This window comes from Schistocerca gregaria, chromosome 1, assembly GCF_023897955.1.
Source record: "Schistocerca gregaria isolate iqSchGreg1 chromosome 1, iqSchGreg1.2, whole genome shotgun sequence".
In the NCBI taxonomy this organism is placed as follows: Eukaryota; Metazoa; Arthropoda; class Insecta; order Orthoptera; family Acrididae; genus Schistocerca; species Schistocerca gregaria.
This window is the reverse complement of record NC_064920.1, coordinates 1,161,738,541-1,161,766,366: the sequence shown is the minus strand read 5'-3', so window position 1 is coordinate 1,161,766,366 and position 27,826 is coordinate 1,161,738,541. Positions and strand designations below refer to the sequence as shown.

At 43.4% G+C, this 27,826-nt stretch overlaps 1 protein-coding gene across 1 annotated transcript in view; it reads right to left on the bottom strand.

The window, feature by feature from the left end:
• LOC126316749 (lachesin-like) overlaps nucleotides 1-27,826 on the bottom strand; it is a 607,630-nt gene that overhangs the window by 139,661 nt on the left and 440,143 nt on the right. The window contains exons 4-5 of the mRNA XM_049992876.1: nucleotides 23,223-23,384; nucleotides 415-543 (exon numbers count right to left, since the gene is read on the bottom strand). Of these exons, the coding sequence (XP_049848833.1) occupies nucleotides 415-543; nucleotides 23,223-23,384 (291 nt within the window). The remainder of the gene's footprint in view (nucleotides 1-414; nucleotides 544-23,222; nucleotides 23,385-27,826) is intronic.

Here is a 27,826-nt window from a genome sequence, read left to right as displayed (position 1 = left end):
TACAATCTGACCTTTAGCAAAGTCGGAAACGTGATGGTAAGCATTTCTCCTCCTTACACGACGCATCACAAGAACGTTTCACCAGGCAACGCCGGTCAACTATTGTATGTGTATGAGAAACCGGTTGGAGAATGCCCTCATGTCAGCACGTTGTAGGTGTCGCCACCGGCGCCAACCTTGTGTGAATGCTCTGAAAAGCTAATGATTTGCATAGCACAGCATCTTCTTCCTGTCGGTTAAATTTCGCGTCTGTAACACGTCATCATCGTGGTGTAGCAATTTAAATGGCCAATAGTGTACCTCCTTCCACAAGTTCACTGACAAGACAGTTCCTACAGTACAATAAACATCTATTAAATGATCAATAACGACACACATTGACAGTCAGGTCTGCCAACAACCAAGTCCACTCACACTCGACGTCGACGGTGATCCTCTTGCTGACGGAGGGCGGCACTCCGTTGGAGGCTATGCACAGGTAGGCGCCCATCTCGGTCCGAGAGATGCGCGTCACGTTCAGCTGGTTGCCGTCGTACACGTTCACTGCAACAAAAGCACAAAAATTAATTGTTTTCTTTTCCTGATAGGCAGCAGTAAGTAGGTGTCCAACTCGTTCCGCAAATTGGTGTCACGTTCAGCACTTTGCTGCAGTACACGTTCACTGCATTACGAATGCAACTGTCAGCTGTTCACCTTTCCTGGAAGACAGTAGTATACTAAGTTGTTAGCAGGACGAGCACTCTCATATACAGGGTGGTCCATCTGAAGTTTCGGATGAGATTATCTCGAAAACGATACATAGGCTAAAAACAGAGGGTAAGACAAATTCGTAAGCTTAAAGGGGGACAACAAGTAATACTAACCCCGCTCCCGCCCCCCTTGGGTGGGGTGAGAGGCAAATTTTAAATCTTAAATGGAAACCCCCATTTTTTATTGCAGATTCGGAGTCTCCATAAAAAAGTAATCAAGTTTTGTCTGAAACATCTTTAAAACCATTCGAGAAAAAAGTAAAATTGGTCAAGAACTCTGATTTATTTAGAATTTTCCGAGAAAGATGCACGGCCGGCCGCCGTGGCCGAGCGGTTCTATACACTTCAGTCCGGAACCGCACGACTGCTGCGGTCGCAGGCTTGAATCCTACCTCCGGCATGGATGTGAGTGATGTCCTTAGGATCGGTTGGTTTAAATAGTTCTAAGTTCTAGGGGACTGATGACCTCAGATGTTAAGCCCCATGGTGCTCAGAGCCATTTTTTGATAGACGCATGAAATCGATAAAAATGTGCATCAGTTGTTTCATTACGCCAAATTAAGCTATTTCTCAGATAGCCCACCCTGTATGCTAGAAATTGACGACAATGAAAAGTTAGATAAAATTAATGCAGTACTATTTGCCCCTCCACTAATCTGGGGTTAACACCACAAGCCCCTTGCGATAGTCTGATGTTTCCTTATTCTTCAATACAAGCTCTACTAATGTTTGCAACCTCCCAGCAGATAATGTTCCCAGATGCCCATACAGTCAGCTGTGATATGGCAAGACCAGCAGCGGATTACATAGTTGAAACGTTCAATCTCGACGCTGTAGCTAGATGTAACCGTCTCCCCATCAGTAGCCCACGGCACTTCATCTAAAAACCCTTCACATTTCATCCATAACAGGTGTTCACGAGGTAGGTGCTTGTAGAAAAAAAAGGATCTTACGCTTCAGTAGGTGATTCATTATATAAAATTTGGTATATTGCCTCCGCAATATCCTTTCTTCCAGGAGCGCTAGTTCTGCAGAGTATGCAGAAGAGCTTCTGTCAAGTTTGGAAGGTAGGACATGAAGGTCTAGCGCGGATTAAGGCTGTGAGGACAGTACGTGAGTCGTGTTTGGGTTGCTCAGTTGGTAGAGCACTTGCCCGCGAAAGACAAATTTCCCGAGTTCGAGTCTCGGTCCGGCACACACTGATAGCACTCTCTGGGCTTTTATTGTATGTAAACCGGGGATCTAGAAACGACGGAGAGGCTCCGTCCCCGCTGTAGCCGCAGTGGTCCACAACCCCACGACGACTACCGCAGTCCGCCTCACCCCTCCGCCGCCCCACACCGAACCCAGAGTTACTGTACAGTTCGACCCCCAGCGGACCCCCTCCCCCCAGGGAAAGTCTCACACCAGATGAGTGTAGCCCCCATGTTTGTGTGGTAGACTAATGGTGGTGTACGCGTATATTGAGAACTACTGTCTGAGCTTACTTGAAACTGTAATAATTTGCTACAATCTGAGATTAGGTATTGTTCGGAAATTCATGTTGTTGCTCTGCATACTTTTCTCTGCTCTGCCGGTCGATTTATTTACATATTTGCAGTAAATCCATAATAATTGTATAATCAAGCGTAAGATACCAAGGCAACTCTTAAGTAGGATCCGTTTCACATAGTATCACTACATACTGGTCCAAATCCAGCACCATTACCATTTAGCTACCACAACAAGCCATCCACAACGCTTTACCAAACTAACTATACATATATCTTAATAATTTCTTATACCAAACCATACACAATCAGTGATTCATATAGCAGAATTAATAGGATGACTTCTTACTGCAAATGTGTTAACAACTGAATTACTCTCAAGGCACAAGTAAAAAAATCCCTTTCGACTTAATACACTTAATCAAGCTCACACAGTGTAGCTTACCAAACTGAACAGCTGTTGTTCACCATGCACACCCTGCACTCCTTGTTTGGCATTAATAAACAACCACAGATAGTCATACGGCAACCACGGGCCTCCGCACAGAAATTTGTATGCCTGTAAAAACACGCATGCGCTGTTAATACAGTATCAAGCACTAAACCACCAGGACTCATCTTTCAGCTATAACAGTATTCATGTAGTGCTCAGCTTGACATACAGAAGTCGCTTTCGACATCTGCATTGAGATCATTGCCCTTAAAACCAGGAATAGACACCAGACGCTTTACCAGACTGTTGTGTTCACATCGCGATCATGCCCCGTGCTCATATCTCACCAAAAGATGTTTCAACACTAACGTGCAGGGCAAACTGTCGACACGATACGATGTTCAAGCTGAAGTACTGCATGGAAGTATACTGTTAATGCTGAAGAGTGGGCAATAGATGACGAGAACCATCGGTAAAAATCAGTGTGAAGAGAGGTGGGATACTTTTTGTTTTGGAAATTTTCAGTAGCTACACTGCTTCATTTTAAATATCGTTCTTTGGATTTGTGCACTTAGCTTCGGAGTCGTAGCGCAATTTCATTGAAATCAGTACTTTAATGGCTTCATATTGTGCATCTGGGTGAAAGTGAAAAGCAATTACAGGACCTGATGGATTGAATGAACAGTCTAATGAGCACAGAATGTGGACTGAGTGTAAGCCAAAGCTAAGAGAAGTACCGATAAACTTACCATCTAATTTGAGACCACGAGGTAGACGAAGTAAAGAAATTCCATCAAAAAAACTAACGAAGCAAGGAGGATATAAGAAGCAGCTTAATTGCAGAGATGGTATCAATTTTTAAAAGAGTTCTATTAGTATCGGACATTGGACGAAATTTCTGAAAATCTACGTTTGGAACACAGAATTGTATTGAATGTGTGAAATGAGGAACGGAAGAGAACCAAAGTGCTCGGGAAGTGGTACGATAGCACCCTGTTGGAAATTAGGTGAACTGATAAGGAATAAAGAGTTTTTACACAGAATCGGTGAAAGGTAAACACTGACAAGAAGAAGGAACAGGATGATAGGAAGTGGGTTAAAACAAAAAAGAATAATTTCCACGATATTTGACGGAGCTGTACAAGGTAATATAGTCAATAAGCAATTAATGGCATTAGGTGCAAATATTATTCTGAGATGGCTGGCAGAGAAGAGGAATTCGTGGAGAGCTACGCCAAACAAGTAGAAGGCTAACAAAAAAAGAAATTCAGAAAATCGTTATAAATAATAGTAAAATCAGTAGAATGATGCTAATGTGCGTGGGTGGGACAGTCCGTAGTGAAACATGCACAGCGTGTGTGTGTGTGTGTGTCTGTGTGTGTGTGTGTGTGTGTGTGTGCGTGCGTGAGCATTCGCTTCATCTTGTGACTTCGGAAATCACTAATAATAGCTGACCTTTTTTTTTTTTTTTAGAGAAAACAAGTGAGACACAATAAAAGTCTCTGTAGACAGCGCTGTTTAAAAGAGAAGTCTCATCAATTATTATTTAACCAATGATGTTGATGAAGTGTGAAGCGGTGTTAGATCTCATGACTGTAAATCACTAAAAAAAAGGTTGAATATCTCTCGAAAAATTTTACAAGTTGGCATGTTGTTGTAGAGAGAAACTGAAGGGACGGTATCAAGACGGTAGAGGTAACGACTGAGTAGCCGACGAAGCTATGGTCATGGTCAGGTCAGGTGATTCGTTGAACAGTACAGATATCTTAAGCACATCTGGGAACAAGTGTTTCAGCATTTTCCGATTGCAATACTCTTTTAGGTATTGGTTGAAAAAGTTGGTATCAACGCAGTAAATTTCTCTCTCTCTCTCTCTCTCTCTCTCTCTCTCTCTCACTCACACACACACACACACACACACACACACACACACACGTACTGCAAAATTCTCCGACGAAAGCGACTTCGTATGTGTGTCTGCGTCTGAAGGGTAATTTTATCACGGCTGACCGACGTGTAAAAGTGAAGGCATATCTCGTTCAATGCTGTAATTTTTCAGGGCTAGTTTCCGAGACTTTGTGGAGTTACTACCAGAAATCTCCAGAGTTGTTCGCCGGCAGAGTAACTCCTGAAACACTCATGAGTCTCCCACGAAGAGAGGTGTTCAGTACTGTGATATCTTACGGAACGAACTAAACGTCACTTGAAAAGTGGTACCAGTCTGAACTACTCTGGTCCAGCTGTCACTGGTGAAGATTCGAGGTAGAGGATACCGCATGAATCATCCACTGACGCGTCAGACCATCACGCTAGCCGCCGCTCTCGTGTGGCACTTGATATGCACCCACGGATATTCGGTTCTCTTATATAACACCTACATATTCATGAACATAGTTACTACACATTCAAGGTGCATAGTGAATGGTGGCGGGTTCATAGTACCATTATTATCAGTTTTCGTCCCTGTACAGCTAACTTATTGACCAACGGAAAAATGAGGAAATGATTGTGCAAAGGCTTCTCTAAGCACCTAATCTCCATTATCTTTCTCAAGATCCCTATACGAGACATGATTTGGTGGCAGCATAATGGTCCCTCGGTCATCTTAGAATTCGGGTTCTCTAAATTTAACCTACATTGATTCCCGATAAGTATGTCGTCCTTCTTACAAGGATTTCCGTTTCAGTTCTCCGAAGGTTTATTTTATACTTTCATATGGGATATACCGACCTGCTATGACCTGGGCAACACATCTCTGATCTCGTTCGATGTACTGTTACGTCTACTTAATAATGACTCCATACACTGGGAGAATTTCTTAGAAATGGCCGCACTAGTGTATTGTATACAATTTCCTTTGCAGATGCACCGCATATTGCCAGAACCCTTCTAAAAAATTCAAGTCCTCGATTCGCCTTCCTTAACGCTGATTTTACATGATCGTCTCAGTTAATTTCGCATCTAAGTATTGTTTTAAAGACTTACATGATACGGTGTGTTCAAGATGTTCACCACTTATCTCGTAATCAAATACTATCCGATAGCTATTATCTTTCTTTTATCAACATTTAAGAAGGGCTGCCATACATTATATCCGTTAGAGAGGTTGTTCATGCCTTTCCTACGATCATTCAACGACGGTACTGAACTGTACACGACTAGACCGCACCGAACAATTTTATGGTATTGTTGATTCTACCTCATATATAAGTCCTAATACACTTCCACGTCCGACGTTCCTTCCGTTTCGTGGAACATTAGCGTCCAGTATAGCGTTCTGGGCTCTATTAGTCAAATATTGATCTATCCAACCACATATTTGCGAAGATATTCCCTATGATTTGACCATGGCTTGTAGTCGATAATGTTTCACTCGTAACGGACCATCACTGTCGCCTTGATGTCTGAAAACTGATTGAAAAAGTCAGTTTGTTACTGACTGAGCTCCCAGTGATGGTACTGAACAGCCTGTTGCAGCCGGAAGTGTCTTTGGTTTCCGTTCACTCGCTCTCATTTAGCATAATATCTTTAACTGACGATGCTCACTGCCACCCCTCACCAAGGTAAGGATCGACGTAAAGCAATGCTTCAAAGACTTTCCGATATTAGTGAACAGTGATTTACGAATTATTAGCCTCAAGGTCAAACAGTTGCCATGGCAGTGGAAGTGTTCGTAAAAGGATACAAAAAATAGTAAGAAACAAATGACAGTTCAAGCTAGAAAAATAGAGGTTAACTATGTGGTTGCGCACTCAGTTTCATCATTTCACAAAATTTATGCGATGAGACAGATTACTGCCCCTTCTCAACCATCCCATTCCCCAAGAATGCATTCCATGTGATGTTGTCATGTTTCCAAAAAAAAAAAAAAAAATACATAAAGAACAAAAATCACAGTCATCATAAGATTGTTTGATACAGATTTTTACCAGCTTAAAAAAGGAGTGGCTGCAGTAATGGATAGGAACTGTGATTGCTGTGTAAAGATACGAGCTGAGTGGGCAACCCTTCGCTCACAGCTCCAGGCTGTGTTGGCTTCTGTCACAGAGCTTGAAGCTGCTGCCAAGAGGCATCACTATGGGGGGGGGGGGGGGGGGGTCAAAGGCGGGGATGCAAGGGACGTCGAGCATGTCCCATGTGTCCCCCGATCGGTTCACTGCTGTGGCCGCCCCATCTACTGTCTGCACTGAGGTTGATGCCTCACCTGTGGTCGAGTGGGAGATCATTCCAGTGTCTGGTAGGCAGCGATAAACTTCCTGTAGGGCCGATCATAGAGCCTCCCTAGTTCGCTTGATTAACAGGTTTCGAGCGTTACCTGTGGCTGACGATGTCTCTAAGCTGGATACAGTCGTCCACCCTGTTTCAGAGGAAGCTTCTAAGGCCCACAAGGTCTGGGCATTCACAGTGGGTGGGTTTCCATGTAGTTCAGAGCTCCAACGTTAGGCGCGTAATGGCGCCCGCCCCTTATGAACATAGCGGCCAAGGAGGGCAAAGGAAGCCAGTGTGCACTCTGTGTGCATTCTGGGGGCAGTCATTCCGGATGTGGAAAAGGTGTTTCCGAATACCATGAAGACTACATGGTGCAGCCAACTGCAGGTGTTGACTCATGTTGGTACCAGTGACGTTTGTCACTTAGGATTGGATGAGATTCTCACTGGTTTCGGGTGGCCGGCGGAAATGGTAAAGTCTGCCAGGCTTGTTTCCGAGGTTAAGGCGGACCTCACTATCTGCAGCATCGTCGGTAGAACCGACTGTGGTCCTTTGGTGCAGAGCCGAGTGGAGTGTCTGAATCAGAGGTTCAGGCGGTTCTGTGACCGATTAGGCTGCAGATTGCTTAACTTGGGCCATCGGGTGGTGGGTTTCCGGGTTCCCCTTAATAGGTCAGGAGTCCACTACACACAGGAGACGGCTACACGCGTAGCGGGGGCTGTGCGAAAGGGACTGGGTGGCTTTTTGGGTTAGAGGGTCTCAGGGAACCACAGAAGGGGCGTCCGTGTAAAAGTGGGCAGGTAAAACAGAGTAATGTAGTTGTAGAAACAATTGGTATTGTAGTTGTAAATTGTCGTAGCTGTGTTGGGAAAGAACCAGAGCGCCAAGCCCTAATAGAAAGCACTGAAACTTAAATAGTTGTTGGTACAGAGAGCTAGCTAAAGCCGGAAATATGTTCAGCCGAAATTTTTTCAAACGATCTGACAGCGTTCAGAAAGGATACATTAAACACAGTTGGTGGTGGAGTATTTATTGCTGTCGGAGGTAGTTTGCCTTGTAGCGAAATTGAAGTAGATAGTTCACGTAAAATAGTATGGGTAGAGGTTACACCTGACAGTCGGACTGAACTATTAATTGGATCGTTTTACCGACCGCCCCCCCCCCCCCCCCCCGACTCAGAAGATATAGTTGGTGAACAGTTCAGAGAAATCTTTGAGTCTTATGTCAAATAGGTACCACATTCATACAACTATACTCGGTGGCGACTAAAATCCACCCTCGATATGCTGCAAAATTTATACGTTTAAAGCCAGCGGCAGGCATAAAACGTCATCAGAAATTGAACTGAATGCTTTCTCAGAAAATTATTTTGAACAATTAGTTCATGAGCCCATTCGGAGCATAAATGGCTGAGAAAGGATGCTTGACCTCTTAGCAACAAATAATTCTAGACAAATGGGGAGTATCATGACGAACACAGGGGCTAGCGACCACAAGGCAGTTACTACTAGGCTTAATACCGTAACACCTACAACCATCAAAAAGAAACGCAAAGTACTTGAAAAAGCTGATAAAATGCTCTTATGGCCTTTTTAGGAGACAGTCTTTACTCCTTCCGATCTGATCATGTAAGCGTAGATATGATGTGGAATGATTTCAAACAGATATTATCGACAGCAATTGGTGTATACCACATAAATTGATAAGTGATGGTACTGATCCCCCATGGTACACAAAACTGGTCAGATCGTTGTTGCAGAAGCAGCGAGAAATCATGTCAAATTCAAAAGAAGGCAAAATCCCCAAGACTGGCAAAGTTTTGCAGAAGTTTGAAATATAGTGCGTACTTCAATGAATGCCAAACGCATGGAATAATTTACTCAACGAAATTCTGTCTCAAACCTGGCAGAAAATCCAAGGAGATTCTGGTCATACATAAAGCACATCAGTGGCAAGACGCAATCAATACCTTCACTGCGCGATAACAACGGTGAAATCACTGATGACAGTGCCACTAAAGCAGAGTTATTAAACACGGTTTTCCGAAACTCCTTCACCAAAGAAGACGAAGTAAATATTCCTAAATTCCAATCAGGAACAAGTTCCAAGACGAGAAACACAGAAGTAGATATCCTCGGTGTAACAAAGCACCTTAAATCATTTAATAAAGCTAAGGCCTCCGGTCCAGATTGTATACCGGTCGGGTTGCTCTCAGAGTATGCTGATACAATAACTCCATATTTAGCAGTTATATACAACCGGTCGCTCACAGAAGGATCCGTACCTAAATACTGGAAAACTGCTAAAGTCACACCAATACCCAAAAAGGGAAGTGGGAGTAATACGCTGAATGACAGGCTCTTGTCACTAATGTCGACCTGCAGTAGGTTTTTGGAACATACGCTGTATTCGAACATTATGAAGTACCTCGAAAAAACAATTTATGGACACAGAATCAGCACGGATTTAGAAAATATCGTTCTTGCGAAATAGAACCAGCTCTTTATACTCGTGAAGTAATGAGTGCAATCGGCAGGGGATCTCAAATTGTTTCCATATTTTTGGATTTCCAGAAGGCCTTTGAAACCTTTCCTCACAAGCTTCTTCCAACGAAACGGCGTACCTATCGAAAATCGCTTCAGTTGTGCGATTCGATTCCTAATTTCTTGTCAGAAAGGTCACAGCTCGTAGTAATGGTCGGAAAGTCATCGAGTAAAACAGAAGTAATATCCGGCGTTCCCCAAGGAAGTGTTATAGGCCCTCTATTGTTCCTGAGCGATATTAACGAATTACGAGACAATCTGAGTAGCCGTCTTAGATTGTTAGCCGATCATGGTGCCATTTAGCGTCTTGTAAAGTCATCAGATGACCAAAACTAATTGCAAAATGATTTAAATAAGATATCTGTATGGTGCGAATTGGCAATTGACCCTCAATAAAGAAACGTGTTAAGATGTGTACTAAAAGAAATCCGCTAATTTCGATTTCGCGATCACACAAATCTGAAGGCTATAAATTCTACTAAATACTTAGAGATTACAATTACGCATAACCTAAATTGGAACGATCACATAGATAATGTTGTGGGTAGAGCAAACGAAAGACTGCGATTTATTGACAGAACACTTAGAAGGTGCCACAGGTCTACTAAAGAGATAGCTTTCACTACACTTGCCGCCCTATTCTGGAGTATTGATGTGCGGTGTAGAATCCGCATCTCGTGGGACTGACGGATGACATCGAAAAGGAACAAAGAAGGGTAGCTCGTTTTGTATTATCGCGAAGTAGTGGAGATAGTGCCACAGACATGATACGTGAATTGGAGTGGCAGTCATTAAAACATAGGCGTTTTTCGTAGCGACGGGATCTTCTGATGAGCTTTCAATCACCAGTTTTCTCCTCCGATTGTGAAAACATTCTGTTAGCACTCATCTACATAGGGAGAAATGATCATCACGATAAAATAAGAGAAATCAGGGCTCGCACAGAAAAATTTAAGTGCCCTTTTTCGCGCGCCTTTACAGAGTGGAACAGTAGAGAGAAGAATTAATCGTCTGTAACCAGAATAAAAATAGTTGAGAAGACTTGCCTGCTAACTATCAAACCTATTCGTGGAATCTATTAGCAATGTTCCAAATTACAGGCAATTAGCAGAGGTGTGTCAACACTTCATCGTGAGCGAGTCGCTTATGGTGTTCTAGAAGGTACGTCGGTTCTATGGCACCATATAAACCAATAGCATGACGGTTATAACCGCACATAAATTTTGTCTCAGCTAGATGCAGAAAGCAGTCACATACACGAACGAAGAAGATGAGAGTCAGTACTGTTTTTCTTGGAGAGGATGAGTTCCGTTATGGTCTTCTCGCTTACGAAATCTCTGCTCGCGCCTGGCTTTAGCCTGTGAGGAGCGAAGTGTTCAAAGGACGGGAGCCTTAGGTGAAGAGAAATACACAGCAATGCCTCGCTGCGAAAGGTACTTTCCGTAACATGGAAGAAAAAAAATCCCTGCATCTGCCTCAGTTATGTGAAACGTTACGTATCTTTTCCCTTGCTACATCACCTGAACAGTGTGTTTTTTGAGCTTAGATACCTAATTTGGTGACAAAAGTCCCAGGAAATGATGACCTGCCATTTAAGGAAACCTTTACTGTCTCATAGAGATAGTGAACTCTGATTAATTCTGTGAACAAAAGGCAGCGGAAATGGACGCTGTCATGTGGACATCAATAAAAATAGCAATCTGTCTCGCGTGTGTAGTAGATAAATTTGTTTCTCCATACAGCTTATGGTGTCATTAACACTCAGGGTCATAGACTGAAGTCTTTGCTAAATTATTGTCACAGATCCAGATTCCGGCATAACGCTACAAACATTAGTATATAACCTCTGCTACTAAGGGTTGAGAATTAGTTTATGGTAATAAACAAATCTCTCATACGTGGCCGGTTGGAGTTATATATTTATATTCACTTAATATACAGTCACTGCGATCTACGGTATCTACAGCGAATAAACCTGCTTGGATACTACTTTTAAATTTCCATCCGACTGGGATTCGAATCGAGAACCTCACCTTTAACGTGTATAGCTCCCAGTTCCAGTTCTTATAATACTTTGAGAGGAGCACTCCTGCAAGAAAAAATACAGTTGAAAAATGGCTTAGCCAAAATCTAATCCTTTCTTCCTGAGTACAATAGCACATGAGCTGTTTTCACGGCTGATAGCAACTCTGTACTGGTTGGCTTTTCGGCTGCCATATCTTCAGAGTTGATCGCCCCTGTTTTCTCAGAGTGATTGATTAATGTTTTTTAACGACACAACCGACTAAAGAACCAAGCAAATCAGCTGTCACCGAACACTGCCTCTAGTATAATCACGAAATTAAATACGATGCAATCAGTATTGTGATCGAACGCCAAATTTCTAGGACAGCATAATTAAGGATCCCATCGAAATAAAGACATCGAGAGACTTAATTAACTGAGAGGGAGGTTTCTATTTACATAAGGCTTCGGGCCCGGCAATCAATCAAGATTTCGCCTGCCACCACATCCATCATATCTGGGAATCGAAGAGAGAATGTGCGATTTACTGAATATCGGTGCGGGCTAAGAAAAACAAAAGCATCAAATGTCGTGGTGGACATCGAGAGTCGAACTCAGCCATAAATAGCGGCGAGAGACCAATGATAGTTGCATGTTTTTTTCCAGCCAGTGACTGCACATAGCAGCAAAACTCGGAGCAGAAGAAGCTCACCACTGAGGCAGTCGTAGAAATACTATGCAGAGAATGGGAGGAGGAGGTAAGTGCTTAACGTCTCGTCGACAACGAGTTCATGGGAGGCCGAGCCAAGCTCGGAAAAGGGGAGGGTGGAGACGAAAAGCGGCCGTGCCTTTCCGAATAAACTATCCAGGCATTTGCCTTAAGCGATACAGGGAAACCACGGAAAATCTAAATCACGATGGCCAGACTCGGGTGTGAACTGTCTTCCTCCAGAACGCAAGTCCAGTGTGATAACCATTGCGCTACTCAACTCGGTTACATAAAATGGAATCAATCACTCGGATGAACACCCACATGCACACCATTCATCTTAAAGTTTTTTTTATTGTGTCGGAAATTTGCGATGTATTTATAAATTTGAAAACATTTCGACTTATCTGGACATAAACACGTGAAGTAAAATTGTTAGTAGCAGGTCTTCCAAAGTGCACTGGAAATAAAAACAACAGGACTGCATGTAATGTGCCTCAACACTCTTCCGTGGTTGCAGACACGTAGATCTCGGCTCGCTGCTGAAAGCAAGGCGCGCTGTAACAATAGGGCAGGGCGCTCTGCTGGCTGCAGCGAACCAGATATTGTGTTCCAGTTAACCCGACTTATTGTATTGTATTGAACTGGGGACCTTGAAACGACGGAGAGGCTTCGTTCCCGTCGTAGCCCACAGTGGTACACACCCCACACCAGGCTACAGCAGTCCACTCACCCTACCGCCGCCCCACACCGTGCGGTTGCGGTTCAGACCCCCGAGGACACCCCCCCCCCCCCCCGCCCCCCTCGGGAACGCCTCACACCAGACGAGTGTAACCCCAATGTTTGCGTGGTAGAGTAATTATAGTGTACGCGTATGTATAGACAGTGTTTGCGCAGAAATCGCCTACATAGTGTAACAGGCGGAATAAGGGGAACCAGCAAACATTCGCCGAGGCACATGGAAAACCTCCTTAAAATCATCCACAGGCTGGCCGGCACACCGGACCTCAATACAACTCCACCGGGCTGATTCGCGCCGGGGACCGGCACGCCCTCCCTCCCGGAAAGCCGTGCGTTAGACGGCACGGCTAACCGCGCGGGCTATCCAGACTTAACAACACACCGCGTGCGCCCAGCCTGAGAGATGCACGCGGCAGCCGGAGGATTGTTGAAGACGATCATCGTCCAACGCCACCGTAATCAAGGCGCCAACAAATTATAAGGGAACTCGTCTAGGTTGTTTACCAAGTTAAAGGCAGTTTATTTTTTTGCAATTAAGTAAAAAGGACACAGTTGTGATTTCGTACTTGAGACATGCCATTATCCTAAAGACGTTATTACCTGGAATATGACCCTTCAGGGAACGGTAAGGAAAACTACGTCCAAAGGTTCTGGCGGTTTCATCGGCACCGATCAATCGCCATGTCATCCTCTGAAAGTAGTCACTGGATCTAGAACAGAGGGGCGTGGGGTCAGCACACCACTGTCCCGGATATTGCAAGTTTTCATTACCCGTGTAGCAAATTAGTACGTCTCACAATGTCAGAGATCACATTGTAATCTGTCTCGTTCCAAATGATTAGCATCTTCTTCCGTATATTTGAAAATAACTGAAGCACGTAATGTGTCATTCTTATTCTGCTTATTACCTTTAGCATCACGACTGACTTCTTGTCAGGATGGTCGTGCGGGGTAGCCGCGTGGTCTAGGGCGTCTTGTCACAGCTTCGCGTGATCTAGGGCGTCTTGTCACAGCTTCGCGTGATCTAGGGCGTCTTGTCACAGCTTCGCGTGGTCTAGGGCGTCTTGTCACAGCTTCGCGTGGTCTAGGGCGTCTTGTCACAGCTTCGCGTGGTCTAGGGCGTCTTGTCACAGCTTCGCGTGGTCTAGGGCGTCTTGTCACAGCTTCGCGTGGTATAGGGCGTCTTGTCACAGCTTCGCGTGGTCTAGGGCGTCTTGTCACAGCTTCGCGTGGTCTAGGGCGTCTTGTCACAGCTTCGCGTGGTCTAGGGCGTCTTGTCACAGCTTCGCGTGGTCTAGGGCGTCTTGTCACAGCTTCGTGTGGTCTAGGGCGTCTTGTCACAGCTTCGCGTGGTCTAGGGCGTCTTGTCACAGCTTCGCGTGGTCTAGGGCGTCTTGTCACAGCTTCGCGTGGTATAGGGCGTCTTGTCACAACTTCGCGTGGTCTAGGGCGTCTTGTCACAGCTTCGCGTGGTCTAGGGCGTCTTGTCACAGCTTCGCGTGGTCTAGGGCGTCTTGTCACAGCTTCGCGTGGTCTAGGGCGTCTTGTCACAGCTTCGCGTGGTATAGGGCGTCTTGTCACAGCTTCGCGTGGTCTAGGGCGTCTTGTCACAGCTTCGCGTGGTCTAGGGCGTCTTGTCACAGCTTCGCGTGGTCTAGGGCGTCTTGTCACAGCTTCGCGTGGTATAGGGCGTCTTGTCACAGCTTCGCGTGGTCTAGGGCGTCTTGTCACAGCTTCGCGTGGTCTAGGGCGTCTTGTCACAGCTTCGCGTGGTCTAGGGCGTCTTGTCACAGCTTTGCGTGGTCTAGGGCGTCTTGTCACAGCTTCGCGTGATCTAGGACGTCTTGTCACAGCTTCGCGTGGTCTAGGGCGTCTTGTCACAGCTTCGCGTGGTCTAGGGCGTCTTGTCACAGCTTCGCGTGATCTAGGGCGTCTTGTCACAGCTTCGCGTGGTCTAGGGCGTCTTGTCACAGCTTCGCGTGGTCTAGGGCGTCTTGTCACAGCTTCGCGTGGTATGGGGCGTCTTGTCACACGTTCGCACCACTACTCCCATCGAAGATTCGAGTCCTCCCCCAGGCATGGTAGTGTGTGTTGTCCTTAGCATAAGTTAGTTTAGGTTAGATTGAGTAGTGTGTAAGCTTAGGGACCGATGACAGTAGTTTGGTCCCATATCTTACCACAAATTTCCAAATTTCATGTAAGGATGCGTTTCCTTATTCTCTGTGATTTTCGTTAAAATAATACTGTTATCTTAATTCATTTGCGATTATATTTAGAAGCAATTGGTCCATATTCCTTTGCCAATGGTGTATATACAGCCTGTTTGTCTTTCAGGTATTTAAGTACTTTGGGAAACGACAGCTATGAGACGTGTCAATTGCGCGGTATCAGCGCATTTGCCTTTAGACGTCAAATTTTGCAATCTAAATTTCTTATTACGACGTCCAAAATCTCAAAACTCAGCGGGTGGCCTGAAGTGCATCTCTGCTGGCTCGTTATCAATTGGCTTGTGAGCAACACCGACGATTCCTATCCTGCGTCGTTACTGGTGACCACAAAGGGCATCTTTATGCTACCATAAGGATAATAAAGCAATTGTTAAGCCAAAAAAAGCAGAAACTCCCCGCATAAAGACCTGCGTGCATCCACAAAAGATAATACGAGGGTCGTCCACAAAGTAAGTTCCATTTGGTTATATAAAACTATAGTGTGCAGAGACAGAAAAAAATATTTATTGTACAAAAATCTACAACAGTTAAAACTACTTTTCTACATAGCTTCCGAAATTTTGTAGGCACTTGTCATAGCGTGGCACAAGTTTTTGTATGCCTTCTTCAAAGAAAGTTGCCGCCTATGTATTCAACCATGTGGTAACATGTTCTTTCAGCTCGTCATCATCGTGGAAGTGTTGACCACGAAGGACTGATTTTATGTGTAAGAAGAGATGAAAGCATCGCCTTCTTCACTGTAGCCTGTCAAAAACTGAAGTGCACTGCCTATCCGTTGTTTTTTGTGCTGTTCAGTAAGAATTTTGGGTAACCAACGTGAGCAAAGTTGTCGAAATTTCAGGTTTTCAGTAACAATTTCATGAGATAGTGATTGTGAGATTAACGGAACTTCCATAGCAAGGGCACAACTAACGGTTGTGCTTAATATTCTCTTCAGTTGTGTGAACCAGTTCATCAGTAACGACAGACAGGCGTCCACTTTGTTCTTCATCGTGCACTTGATCAGGTCCTTCATTGAACAGTCTGACCCATCTTCTAACCAATGAATCGCTCATAGCATTTTTCCGTAAATCTCGCAGATTTGCCGATGAGTTCCCTTTAGTTTAACTTTATTTGCATTTAGAAAACGAATCACACATCTGATTTCACACGCGGCGGGATTTTCAATTACGGCTGACATTATACAGAAGCACTACAATGCACACGTCGGCAGCAACGATCTGAAAGTCGCGTACACGTGTTCCCTTTGAGTCAGAGTAACTGCCGCGCATGCTCGGAACTGCGATCGTAGCACTGCCGCGGATAGAAATAGAAACGGAATTTACTTTGTGAACGACCCTCGTATTATGCACTTGTGGAACAGCGACGATGTGGTGTGCTACGAAATTTTTCCCTGAAGTGTAACATTTATTGTCAACAACTGAGAGGTGTTGCAGATCCAGTCAAACAACAACGATCAGGAACACTGCGTGAAGTGATCCTACTCCACGATAACGCCGGTCTGCATTCTGCTAGATGACAGAAAACGCTATACAGCAGTTGGATTGGGAAGTCATTCCACACTCACCTTATTCACCTTATCTTGCAAAATGGCTCTGAGCACTATGGGACTTAACATCTATGGTCATCAGTCCCCTAGAACTTAGAACTACTTAAACCTAACTAACCTAAGGACATCGCACAACACCCAGCCATCAGGAGGCAGAGAAAATCCCTGACCCCGCCGGAAATCGAACCCGGGAACCCGGGCGTGGGAAGCGAGAACGCTACCGCATGACCACGAGATGCAGGCCCTTGTCTTGCACCCTCATCTTCCACTCTCTATGGAGTAACCTTCAAGAAACTTCCTTTCCCGATGAAAATACGTTCCGAACAGAGTTCGAGAAGTTTTTCGCCCGAAAACCACTCGATTTCTACAGCAGAGGAATCGAAAAATTACCGCAGCGTTACTATTGTAGACTGTGAAGCAGTATATATTGATGATGACTGAAGAGTTTGTTATGTGAATCTTTTGTATTTATTAAACTTATGGGAAAACGCTACCGACGTATGCACCTACCTAATATTTGATGCATTTTAGTACATTTTATCGCTGTCCTCCGACACTAAGCTTCCTTGCTCACCAATGAAGACTCTGCACCTGACTCTAAAAGATATTAAAAACCGCAAACAATAGATCCGTGTCTCGCCTAGTAGGAACCTTAATATAAGTCAACATATAATTCTGACTATCTATGGTTTTTAATGTGCTACTGATGTGGTTACTGTGATGTGCCCCGACTCCGAATAATTAACACTTGCAGGCTTAAGGATCATTCTGTGAGGGTGCGTTAACCCTGAAACCGCTACTACTCTGTCAAGTAGCTCCCCAGTTGACGTCAGGAAGCTGAGTACACCCCTTTCCAGTCAGCACTGCATGGAAAAATCCCTGTCAGTAACGAACTGAACACCGGTCTTCCGAATGGCAATCAGCCGCCCTATCTACTTTCTCCTTTCGATCTGTTTATTCGTTAGTGTTTCGTCAGTGATTCTGTGCGGGTGTCACACGACATCTTTCAAATTTCGTTGATGAGAACATCACTTAGGTTAGTGGATGATCATACCGCTGACCCAGCACGCTGAGATACCGTGCCGGCGACCATCTACGAAAGCAATAAGACCCTAATTGCGACCAGGTGTCATTGGGTCAATGAACTAATACATTTACGTATATATTACTAAATTAAAATCTCCATTCACGTTTTTTCGTTCCTATATTAAAGATAATCTCACGAACTACTGTACAGGTTTTGATACAGTTTTCGCTAATATGTACACTGATTCTTGAGGGAGGTTTCTGCATATAATTTATAGCGTTTCGTCAAAATTATCTGATCTATGATGTATTAAAAGTCCCTCACCACGTTTTTGTGTCTTAAATTTGTTAAGTAATCAATGCTGTTCAAGTAAGTTGATTTAATTCGTTTACTAACAGTTAGTCTGGCATGAATTACTGTTTTATTTTCGAATATTATTTAGTCTGTGATGTGACTGATGTGAATTTCTTATGATTTGTCGTGTAATGTTTTGGTTTCAAATTATCATTCTGAGTGCAACATCATGTCATGTGTTCCTCAGAAATTTTGTTTTGACAGTTTTGATCTGATGAGGCGGTAAAAAGCCGTACCCGTAAGTGTTACTGTATGGCAACTCATTTTGCATTCCGGTGTTTGTGTTACTTAAGCCACTGTAATCTCGGTACGAAATATTGTATTATTTCATCTTCAAAATTGCAATGAAGTATGTTATTTTAAATCATGGTAATTTAATTATGAAGACAATAGGTGAGTTACCGTTTATGCTCGCGACATACGTTGCCTTTGTTCGTTCTAGTGATGCTAAGAAGAGTTCTTTGGATTCATTTCCAACTGGTGATGTAATTGCGTGGAAGACACGTAATATTGTACACCAATCTAATAAAGCCTATGGAGGAAGTTATCTGTCTAGTGATGAACCACTGGTTTTAAGAAGTCGTGTTTGTCGTAAACTTGAAAGTTCGGAATCTGTATATGTTTGATGTAAGAGTGGTGGTTCGTTGGGTAATGATTGTAATGTACAAGGAGATGTTATGTTTTATTATTGTAATGTTTGATATTAATAAAGATTTATATTCCTTACCTTTATCAAAAAAACTACACATTGATCTTGCCAAAAGCCGAGAAGCGATTCTTCTTGGTGTTGTAGCTCTCGGGGGCACTCTGGGATAGTAACTTTGTTATGAAGTTACTGCTGTATGGAGCAGATCAGACAGAAATGAAAGTAAGCTTCCGACTCACGTCCACTGGCTACAGCTGCTGCTAAATCAACAAAGCAAACAATTCTTTTCCCTTCCGTAGGTGTGCAAACCCCTCCCTTGTTTATTCTTCTATTTGCTTTATTAATGAAAGTTCATTCAGTTTTAGGGGCAACTGGACGAGTGAAACGGCTGGTGTTTACATAAGATACATAGAAATTGAAATTTACCGTCCGCCTAACCAACCAACGCATTGCCTCCTATGTGTATGGGGATCTACGCTTAACGACATGGTAGAGTCATAATTCTTCATCTTTCTCGGTGATCTGTTAACGTCTTGAGGCGTCATGTATTCTACCGGATATAAGCGTCGTTCTCGACGGTATTTTGACAACGTGACTCAATATCTTCATCAGGTTCTACCAGAGATTCAAATATTACCAGATAAAGATTTCGAGTCACGTTGTCGAAATATCTTGCAAGAACGACGCTGATATCCGGCAGAGTACCCGACACCGGCAGTTGTCATTATAAAAAGCACTCAATTTTAACAAAGTTTATTTAGCCTTGAAACAAGTTGAAACTTGCGTCCCAGTTCTTGACACTAGTCGAGGAGCTTAACCGTAGTGCTCGTTATAAAACATATCTTTAATCACGCAGGGCAAGCAAGTGAAGTGGTCGTTCTTTCCTTTGTGTTATTAATATGACTAATAGTTGACTTTCACCACTGTATAGAAGGATAACGCCGTCACGGTGAACACAGCAAGCTTAGGTCTGCATCTGGCTGTATGTATTATTAGTGGATCTTCTAACAATAGAAAATTTTTAGAACAAAGTAAAGAATCTTAAAATGTAAGCCAAGACTGAGTTTAACAGATTTTTATTTTCTCTTGTGACTGAAAAACCGCAACAAGAATTGAGAGGAGTTAAAACGGATTTTTTTTTCACATTTTTGGATTTTTATCTCGCTATAAAATTTGCAATTTCCCGAATATATATATATATATATATATATATATATATATATATATATATATATATATATATATATATATATATATAAACCCACATTGGAAGTATTTTATTTTAAATATAACCTACACTGGTTGCAAATGTTAAAGTTTTTACGTGCGTAACTTCAAGATCTAATAAATCGATTTTTTATATAGATGGCTTTGGATTGCTGTGTAATAAAGGTTAATTCCAGAAGTTTGAGGAACGTGAAACAAAGTTTGAGAGAAAAGAAACTTTCTGACGGCAGAACCATAAGGGGCAGGCTGATAGACAAAATGATTGATGAACTACAGCAGTATTATGGGATGGCCATCAGAAATAATACTGAGGATTTGTTTAAAATGAAGCACGCAGTAAGGGCCACCTTCTTCCACAGACTATCAGCTGATGAGAAACCAGTACAGCACCTTTGCCCTCCTGGACCTGATTCATGAAGCAATTATCGCAATGCCCAGTACTCAAACAGTTCATACAGTCATACACATTCCATCCCAGCAGCAGCCACTGACTTCGCAAAACCTATTGACGGAGACCTGACAAATCCTGCATTACTAAAGAAGTATGTGCATGGTCAGACTTAGAATCCCACTGAGTCGTTCAATAATCTTATGTGGACTCGTTTGCCAAAAGATATTTTTTTTTGTAACGAAGACACTAAATTGGGAGGTCAGTGATGCTGTTATTGCTTTTACTGATGACACCATTGGTAGGGTAAAAGTGCTAGAGCATAAGGGAATTAATTCTGGAGCAAACTGCATCAGAGAACCTGAACGGATGGACAAGGCTTTCACTGATAAAGCAGAATATGCAGCACAGTTGGCCACTAAGGAGTACAGAAAGAAGAAAAGAAGAAAAAAAGTTGGAAAAACATCAAGAAGATGATACACAGTATGGTGCAGGGTGCTTATGAGTGACTAAAAATAACAAATTAAGCATGTTTGAGTTACATCTCTTTTCAAACTTTAGAAGTCGTTCCTGAAAATTTACATTTTCTGTTGCATTTTTCCCTAAATTTCAGAAACCATTTCGGGTAGAGCATTCAAATTTGCTGGGAGTAATATCATACAAACCCTGAGTTTACTGAACTAAAAGAAGAACATAATGTTATATATAATTAAAATTATTTAGGATAACGTACAAAAAAGAACACAAAGTTTTAATCGCGTAGTTAAAAAATTGTATTTCCGAAAGCAATGGCTGAAATGCAATTATTCTGTTTCAGTAGACTCCGTGCATACAGTTTAATTTCCTGTAAAAGTTTCATGTAGTGGTTACAGTGGTTCCTGAAATACAGGGAAGACAAGTCACTAAATTTAACATTGTCGGGATAGGGCGTTACAACTAACCTAACCAAATAACTACGTTCCCTACAGTTCATATCAAATGACAAGACGACCCTATCGTTGTGGTGAGATACCAAGAAGTGCAGAAGACTGTGTGGAGAAAGCACAACAAAGAACTTTTCATGTGGTTAACTCTCAAAATCAAAGCTAGGAATGCAACAAGACGCCGTCAATTACAACCCAATTAAACAGCACAAGGTGGGTGGCAGAGCAAACAAGTAACGGACGACTTAAAATGTGAGTCACACTACGACGATGTGTCACATATCCCCATAATCAGCAAACCGTGCAGCTATCAGCACGAGACAGCAGCCAGAAGATTGACCCTCATGGCAGAGGACAATCGAATGGCCGTGAAACAGATCTCCTTCCACTCTCCACTTTCAAAAAAAAGTCTAGTTTCACTTACGTTCAAATGTTCAATATGTGTGAAATCCTAAGGGACAAACTGCTGAGGACATTGGTCCCTAGACTTACACTCTACTTAATAACTTATGACAAGAAAAACACACACACCCATGACCGCAGGAGAGCCGCGCAATCACTGACATGGCGCCTCAAACCACGCAGCTGTTTCATTTATAAATGAGGAGGGAGGGGGAGGGGAGACTTTTCAGAAATGTCCCTCTCTTGGTATATAAAACGTACCTTAAGAAACAAGTGGTTGGGCTTCTTCGCAATAAACACCGTCGGAGGGCGACTCAGTTCGAGTGTGTGCACAAAATTTTGAAACGAAAGCACTGTATCTTCCCGTGCCCATCATGCGGCTACTTGGTGACTAGGTCACCCATATCTGGTAAGAAAAAAAGAAAAAGAAAAGAAAACGTTGTTCTCAGTAATTCTCTTGGGATGGCAGTGGAGACAACGCGCCTTCTGCTCAGGGCTGAGAGAGCCGCTGGCTGTGCCAACAAAAACACAAAGCAGGCCACAGCCTTACTTCGCCGAAAACTGTCCAGTTCCCAGCAGTATTTCGCCCGTCCTAATAACGTTCTGCCATCACAAGGAGAAAGCCATCCCAATGAGAGAAACGCAAAATTTTCATCATAGAAAATGTGTCCAGTACACTGAAAACAACTAACAACAAAATAGGTTCAAAAATGAATCAATATCGCCTAGCTATATGTTGTAGTAATGCCACATACGAGTAGAATATGATCCATAGTCAGTCTTACATCACTCATTCTGTCTAATCACAATGAAAGGTTCGTCATATAATTTACATTTGGGAAGATTTGACTATCTCTCTAGATAACTCAATAAGCTATATGACTTCTTCCGCATCTAATTGTGTAGTCGATCACCTTAGCAATAATCAAATAATCATGCGGCGTCAGTGGCTGCCACTCAGGTATTACGCCATGATCGTCTTTTATTGTTTATGGCTTTTTATGCTTCACTGTTAAACTCGCAAAGCTACTTCTACAGGTATACAAAAGCATCCTCTGTTTACAATATTTCTCATAATATCAACCTAACTAATACTTCTCCAACAATAATAATTTATTCCATGCCTGGACCATGGAACGATCATCCCTTTGGCCACACGTAACCAACTGAACTACATCTCCGGGTCTCCGGGATGAACGCAGTCTACTAGATGACTTCCACACCACTGGTGCGAAACTATCTTTTCTGGAACTTTCTAGGAAACCAATGATACAGTAATCAACTAAAGATAGAGGCTGATATCGATTATTAGTAAAGATATCGTTAATGGTACAAATGAAAATTTTCGGAGCCAAAGATGTATTTACCCAAATGAGCACCTCATCTATAACAAACGAAGCATGAAAGAAAAAGTAATAAAGCAATCGCTACATCCAACCAGTAAACAAAATAACCGTGTTCTGTTGCAGACGACGGCAGCGTGAGATATTGTAAGTCGCAGTTTTAATGAGCAACTCATCCCGTGTAATCAGGGTAAGGAATATGGCTCAAGAAGTTCACGTGAATGAGACATTATGAGGCTTCTGCGAAAGCAGCTCACCTTTCTTGCGCCTGTCGATGTGTATGGCCTGTCCATCCTCACGGCGCCACATGATCTTGGGCGCGGGGAAGCCATCAGCCTTGCACGTCAGCGTCACGTTCTGGTTCTCCCGCACAGACACAGAAGATGGCGTCGACTCGTCGTCCACGATATTAGGAGGCACTGAAACAGCGAAAAGACGATATCAGGTCAGCGAAGACGAACGGACTAAATGATCTACCTCTAGCTGTTCTCTAACAGAATGTTGCTTAGCGTGCTGAGTAAACACAAAACAACACAAGTAAATTGAAGAATGAATTTGTACTGGAGCGCACTGATAATCTAGGCAGCATTGCAAAAAGTAAGCATTCGGTTTATCTGAAATGTAATACACTATGTGATCAAAAGTATTCGGACACCTGGCTGAAAATGACTTACAAGTTCGTGACGCACCTCCCATCGGTAACACTGGGATTCAATAAGGTGTTTGCCCACCCTTCGCCTTGATGACAGCTTCCACTCACGCAGGCATACGTTCAGTCAGGTGCTGGAGGGTTTCTTGAGGAACGACAGCCCATTCTTCACGGATTGTTGCACTGAGAAGAGATACCGATCTCGGTCGGTGAGGCCTGGCACGAAGTCGGTGTTCCAAAACATGCCAAAGGTGTTCTATGGGATTCAGGTCAGGACTCTGTGCAGGCCCGTCTGTTACAGAGATTTTATTGTCCTGTAACCACTCCGCCACAGGACGTGCATTATTAACAGGTTCTCGATCGTATTGAAAGATGCAATTACCATTCCGGAATTGCTCTTCAACAGTGGGAAGCAAGAAGGTGCTTAAAAATCAATGTAGGCCTGTGCTGTGATAGTGCCACGCAAAACAATAAGGCGTGCAAGCCCCCTCCATGAAAAACACGACCACACCGTAACACAACCGCCTCCGAAATGTGCTGTTGGCACTACACATGCTGGCAGATGACGTTCACCGGGCATTCGCCATACCCACACCCTGCCATCAGATCACTGCATTGTGTACCGTGATTCGTCACTCCACACGTTTTTCCACTGTCCAATGTTTACGCTCCTTACACCAAGCGAGGCGTCGTTTGGCATTCACCGGCGTGACGTGTTACTTATGAGCAGCCGCTTGACCATGAAATCCAAGTTTTCTCACTTGCCGCTTAACTATCGTAGTACTTGCCGTCGATCTTGATGCAGTTTGGAATCCCTGTGTGATGGTCTGGATAGATGTCTGCCTATTAAACATAACGATCCTCTTCACCTGTGGGCGGTCTCTGTCAGTCAACAGACGAGGTCGGCGTATACACTTTTGTGCTGTACGTGTCCCTTCACGTGTCCACTTCACTATCACATCGGAAACAGTGGACCTAGGGATGTTTAGTAGTGTGGAAATCTTGCGCACAGACGTATGACACAGGTTACACCCAGTCACCTGACCACGCTCCAAGTCCGTAAGTTCGACGCAGCGCCGCATTCTGCTCTCTCACAATGTCTAATGATTACTGAGATAGCTGATATGAAGTACCTGGCAGTATGTGTCAGCAAAATGCACCTAACATGAAGTATGTTTTTGGGGATGTGCGGATCCTGTTGATCGCATAGTGTATCCGTAGTCTCTTCTTATGTCCTCCATGCTGACATGGAGAGGGACCGTGGACAGGTGGCGATAAGAGGGAATGGCGGGTCAGCCAAGGGGCGTAACGAGCCAGTCCGAGCAATCACAAAAAAACTATCTTTGTGGAGCAGTATCGGAATTTCGACAGCAAATCGCAATGTGGAGAGCAACATACAAGATATGCAACATCAAAATCCGCGAGTAACTCCAAATGTTATCCGCAAATGGGACGTTTGTTAAGCCGTTTTGAATCTTATGTAGAAGACATGTTATCGTTCAGCGAAAAATTACTTCTTCCTTGCCTCTTCATGTTTTCTGTTTTATACATTGAAGCGCCAAATCATCTGGTACAGGCATTAGTATTAAAATATAGGCAGAATACAGTGCTGCGGTCTGGAACGCCCGTATAAGAGAATACGTGTCTCGCGCTGTTGTTAGATCGGTTACTGCTGTTACAATAGTAAGTTATCAATTTAAGTGAGTTTGAACGTGCTGTTATAGTCGGTGCACAAGCGATGGGACACAGCATTTCCGAGGTAGTGATGAACAGGACTTTTCCCGTACGACCATTTCACGAGTGTACTGTGAATATCAGGAATTCGCTAAAACATGAAACCTCAGACATCGCTGCTGCTGCAAAAATATTCTGCAAGAACGGGACCAACGACGACTGAAGAGAATCATTCAGCGTGACAGAAGTGCAACCCTTCCTCAAATTGCTGCATATTTAAATGCTGGGCCATCAGCACGTGTTAGCGTGCGAATCATTCAACGAAACATCATCGATATGGGCTTTCGGAGCGTAAGGCCCACTCATGTACCCTTGATGACTGCACAACACAAAGCTTTAAGCCTCGCCTGGGCCCGTCAACACCGACGTGGGACTGTTGATGACTGGAAACAAAGTGGCTGGTCAGATGAGTCTCGTTTCAAATTGTATCGAGCGGATGGACGTGTACGGTTATCGAGACAATCTCAAGAATCCATGGACCCTGCATATCAGCAGAAGACAGTTCAAACTGGTGGAGAGTTTGTAATGGTGTGGGGTGCATACAGTTGGAGTGATATGGGACCCCTCGTACATCTAGATATGACTCTGACAGGTGACACGTAAGTAAGCATACTGTCTGAGTACCTGCATCCATTAATGTCCATTGTGCATTCCGACAGACTTGCGCAATTCCAGCGGAACAAAGCGACACCCCACACGTTCAGAATTGGTACAGAGAGGCTCCAGGAGCACGTTTTTTATTTTAAACTCTTCCGCTGGCCGCCAGACTCCACAGATATAAATATTATTGAGCATAGCTGGGATGCCATGCAACGTGCTGTTCAGAAGAGATCTTCACCCACTCGTCGCCCTAGAGATTTATGGACAGCCCTCCAGGATTCGGGGTGTCACTCTCCTCCAGCATTACTTCAGATATTAGTCGAGTTCCTGCCACGTCGTGTTGATGCACTTCTGCCTGCTCTTGGGGACGCTACACGATATTAGGCAGGTGTACCAGTTTATTTGGCTCTTCAGTGTATTAGATTCAGCCTTTTGCACACCTATCTCTCTGTTCAGATGCAGAAAAATTTGAAGGTAATAAAGCAGGAAACATGCAGAGGCAAGGAAGAAATAACTTTTCAATGAACCTTAACATCGTTCCTAAATAAATTTAGTACAAAAATTAAAATTGTGGAGATTTTACTGTACGTGTGCACGATGCAAAAATGATGCAGAACGGAGTTAAATCAGCAGTAAGACTATTAACAGTGAAAAGATAATAAGTCTGCCCATGCGAAAAAAGTAGCTGCGAAATCGCTAATCTGACTGAGACCTCAGTGTTGAAACAGTAGTAAAGTAAAATTTTCTTATAATTACCTGTTACATATTTTCTTTGACATTCTTCTGATCTAATGATGCCTGTCACAAACTATTATTTTCGGAAGAATGTGGGACCAAATAACCAAAATTTTTCACAGATATTATGACAAATAGGAAACGCAAAAATCAGTTCTGTCGTCCTTACAAATACGTTTCCCATGTCAACGTTGCAAAGACTGAAAATTTAAATAGAGCAGTGGGGTAGAGAATGTAATATAAAGCAGGAAGCATGCGTACGCTGTACTGTATATGGTATATGGCTAATAAGTTTATTTCCTGCCCTTACATTAGTGTCATGAACTCAAATTAATTACAAACTATTTCAGTAAGTGACAGGCTGCAACTGTACAATTGTGTTATCTAAAGGAACCCATGCAAGAGCGATAAATCGCTGACGATATCTCGTGCTATAGGTCGTCCACCATGACCCCGCCACACAAGCGACTTGCCAAGCAGTTTCAATGAGTCTTTCGAACGCCATATGTCGTGAACGTCTTGTACAGAAAATGAACTGCTATGTTTAACAATAGTGGTAGATAAATTCCATACATCGAGTAATACTTTAAGACGCGCGGAGTGGCCGTGCTGTTTGAGGCGTCATGTTACGGACTGCGCGGCCCCTCCCGCAGGAAGTTCCAGTCCTATCTCGGGCATGGGTGTGTGTGTGTTGTTCTAGCGCAGGGTACTTTAAGTTAGTTTAAGTAGTGTGTAAGTCTAGGAACCGATGACCTATGCAGTTTGACCCCTTAGGAATTCATACACATTTGAACAATATTTTAAAAGAATTGAAATGGAAATCGAAATTTGTTGCAATTGTTTTGGAAAGCATTTCTTGGGAAAGTAGACTATGTTATAGAATACATTACAGTTTTTATTGGTATCAAGTGTGGGGTGTACGTTTCCAACAATTGTTTTACGTATATAATGTAACATCATGAATTCCTTTTTCATTACTCGTATAGTTTAACCGGAAATATTTACTCATTGTCTTTGCAGTTTCGATGTGTCTGTAGAAACATTAATAGCAGTACTGTTGGTTTCCATCACTCTTATCTGTTGGCTCATGGCCGGCCGCTGTGTCCGAGCGGTTCTAGGTGCTTCGGTCCGGAACCGCGCTGC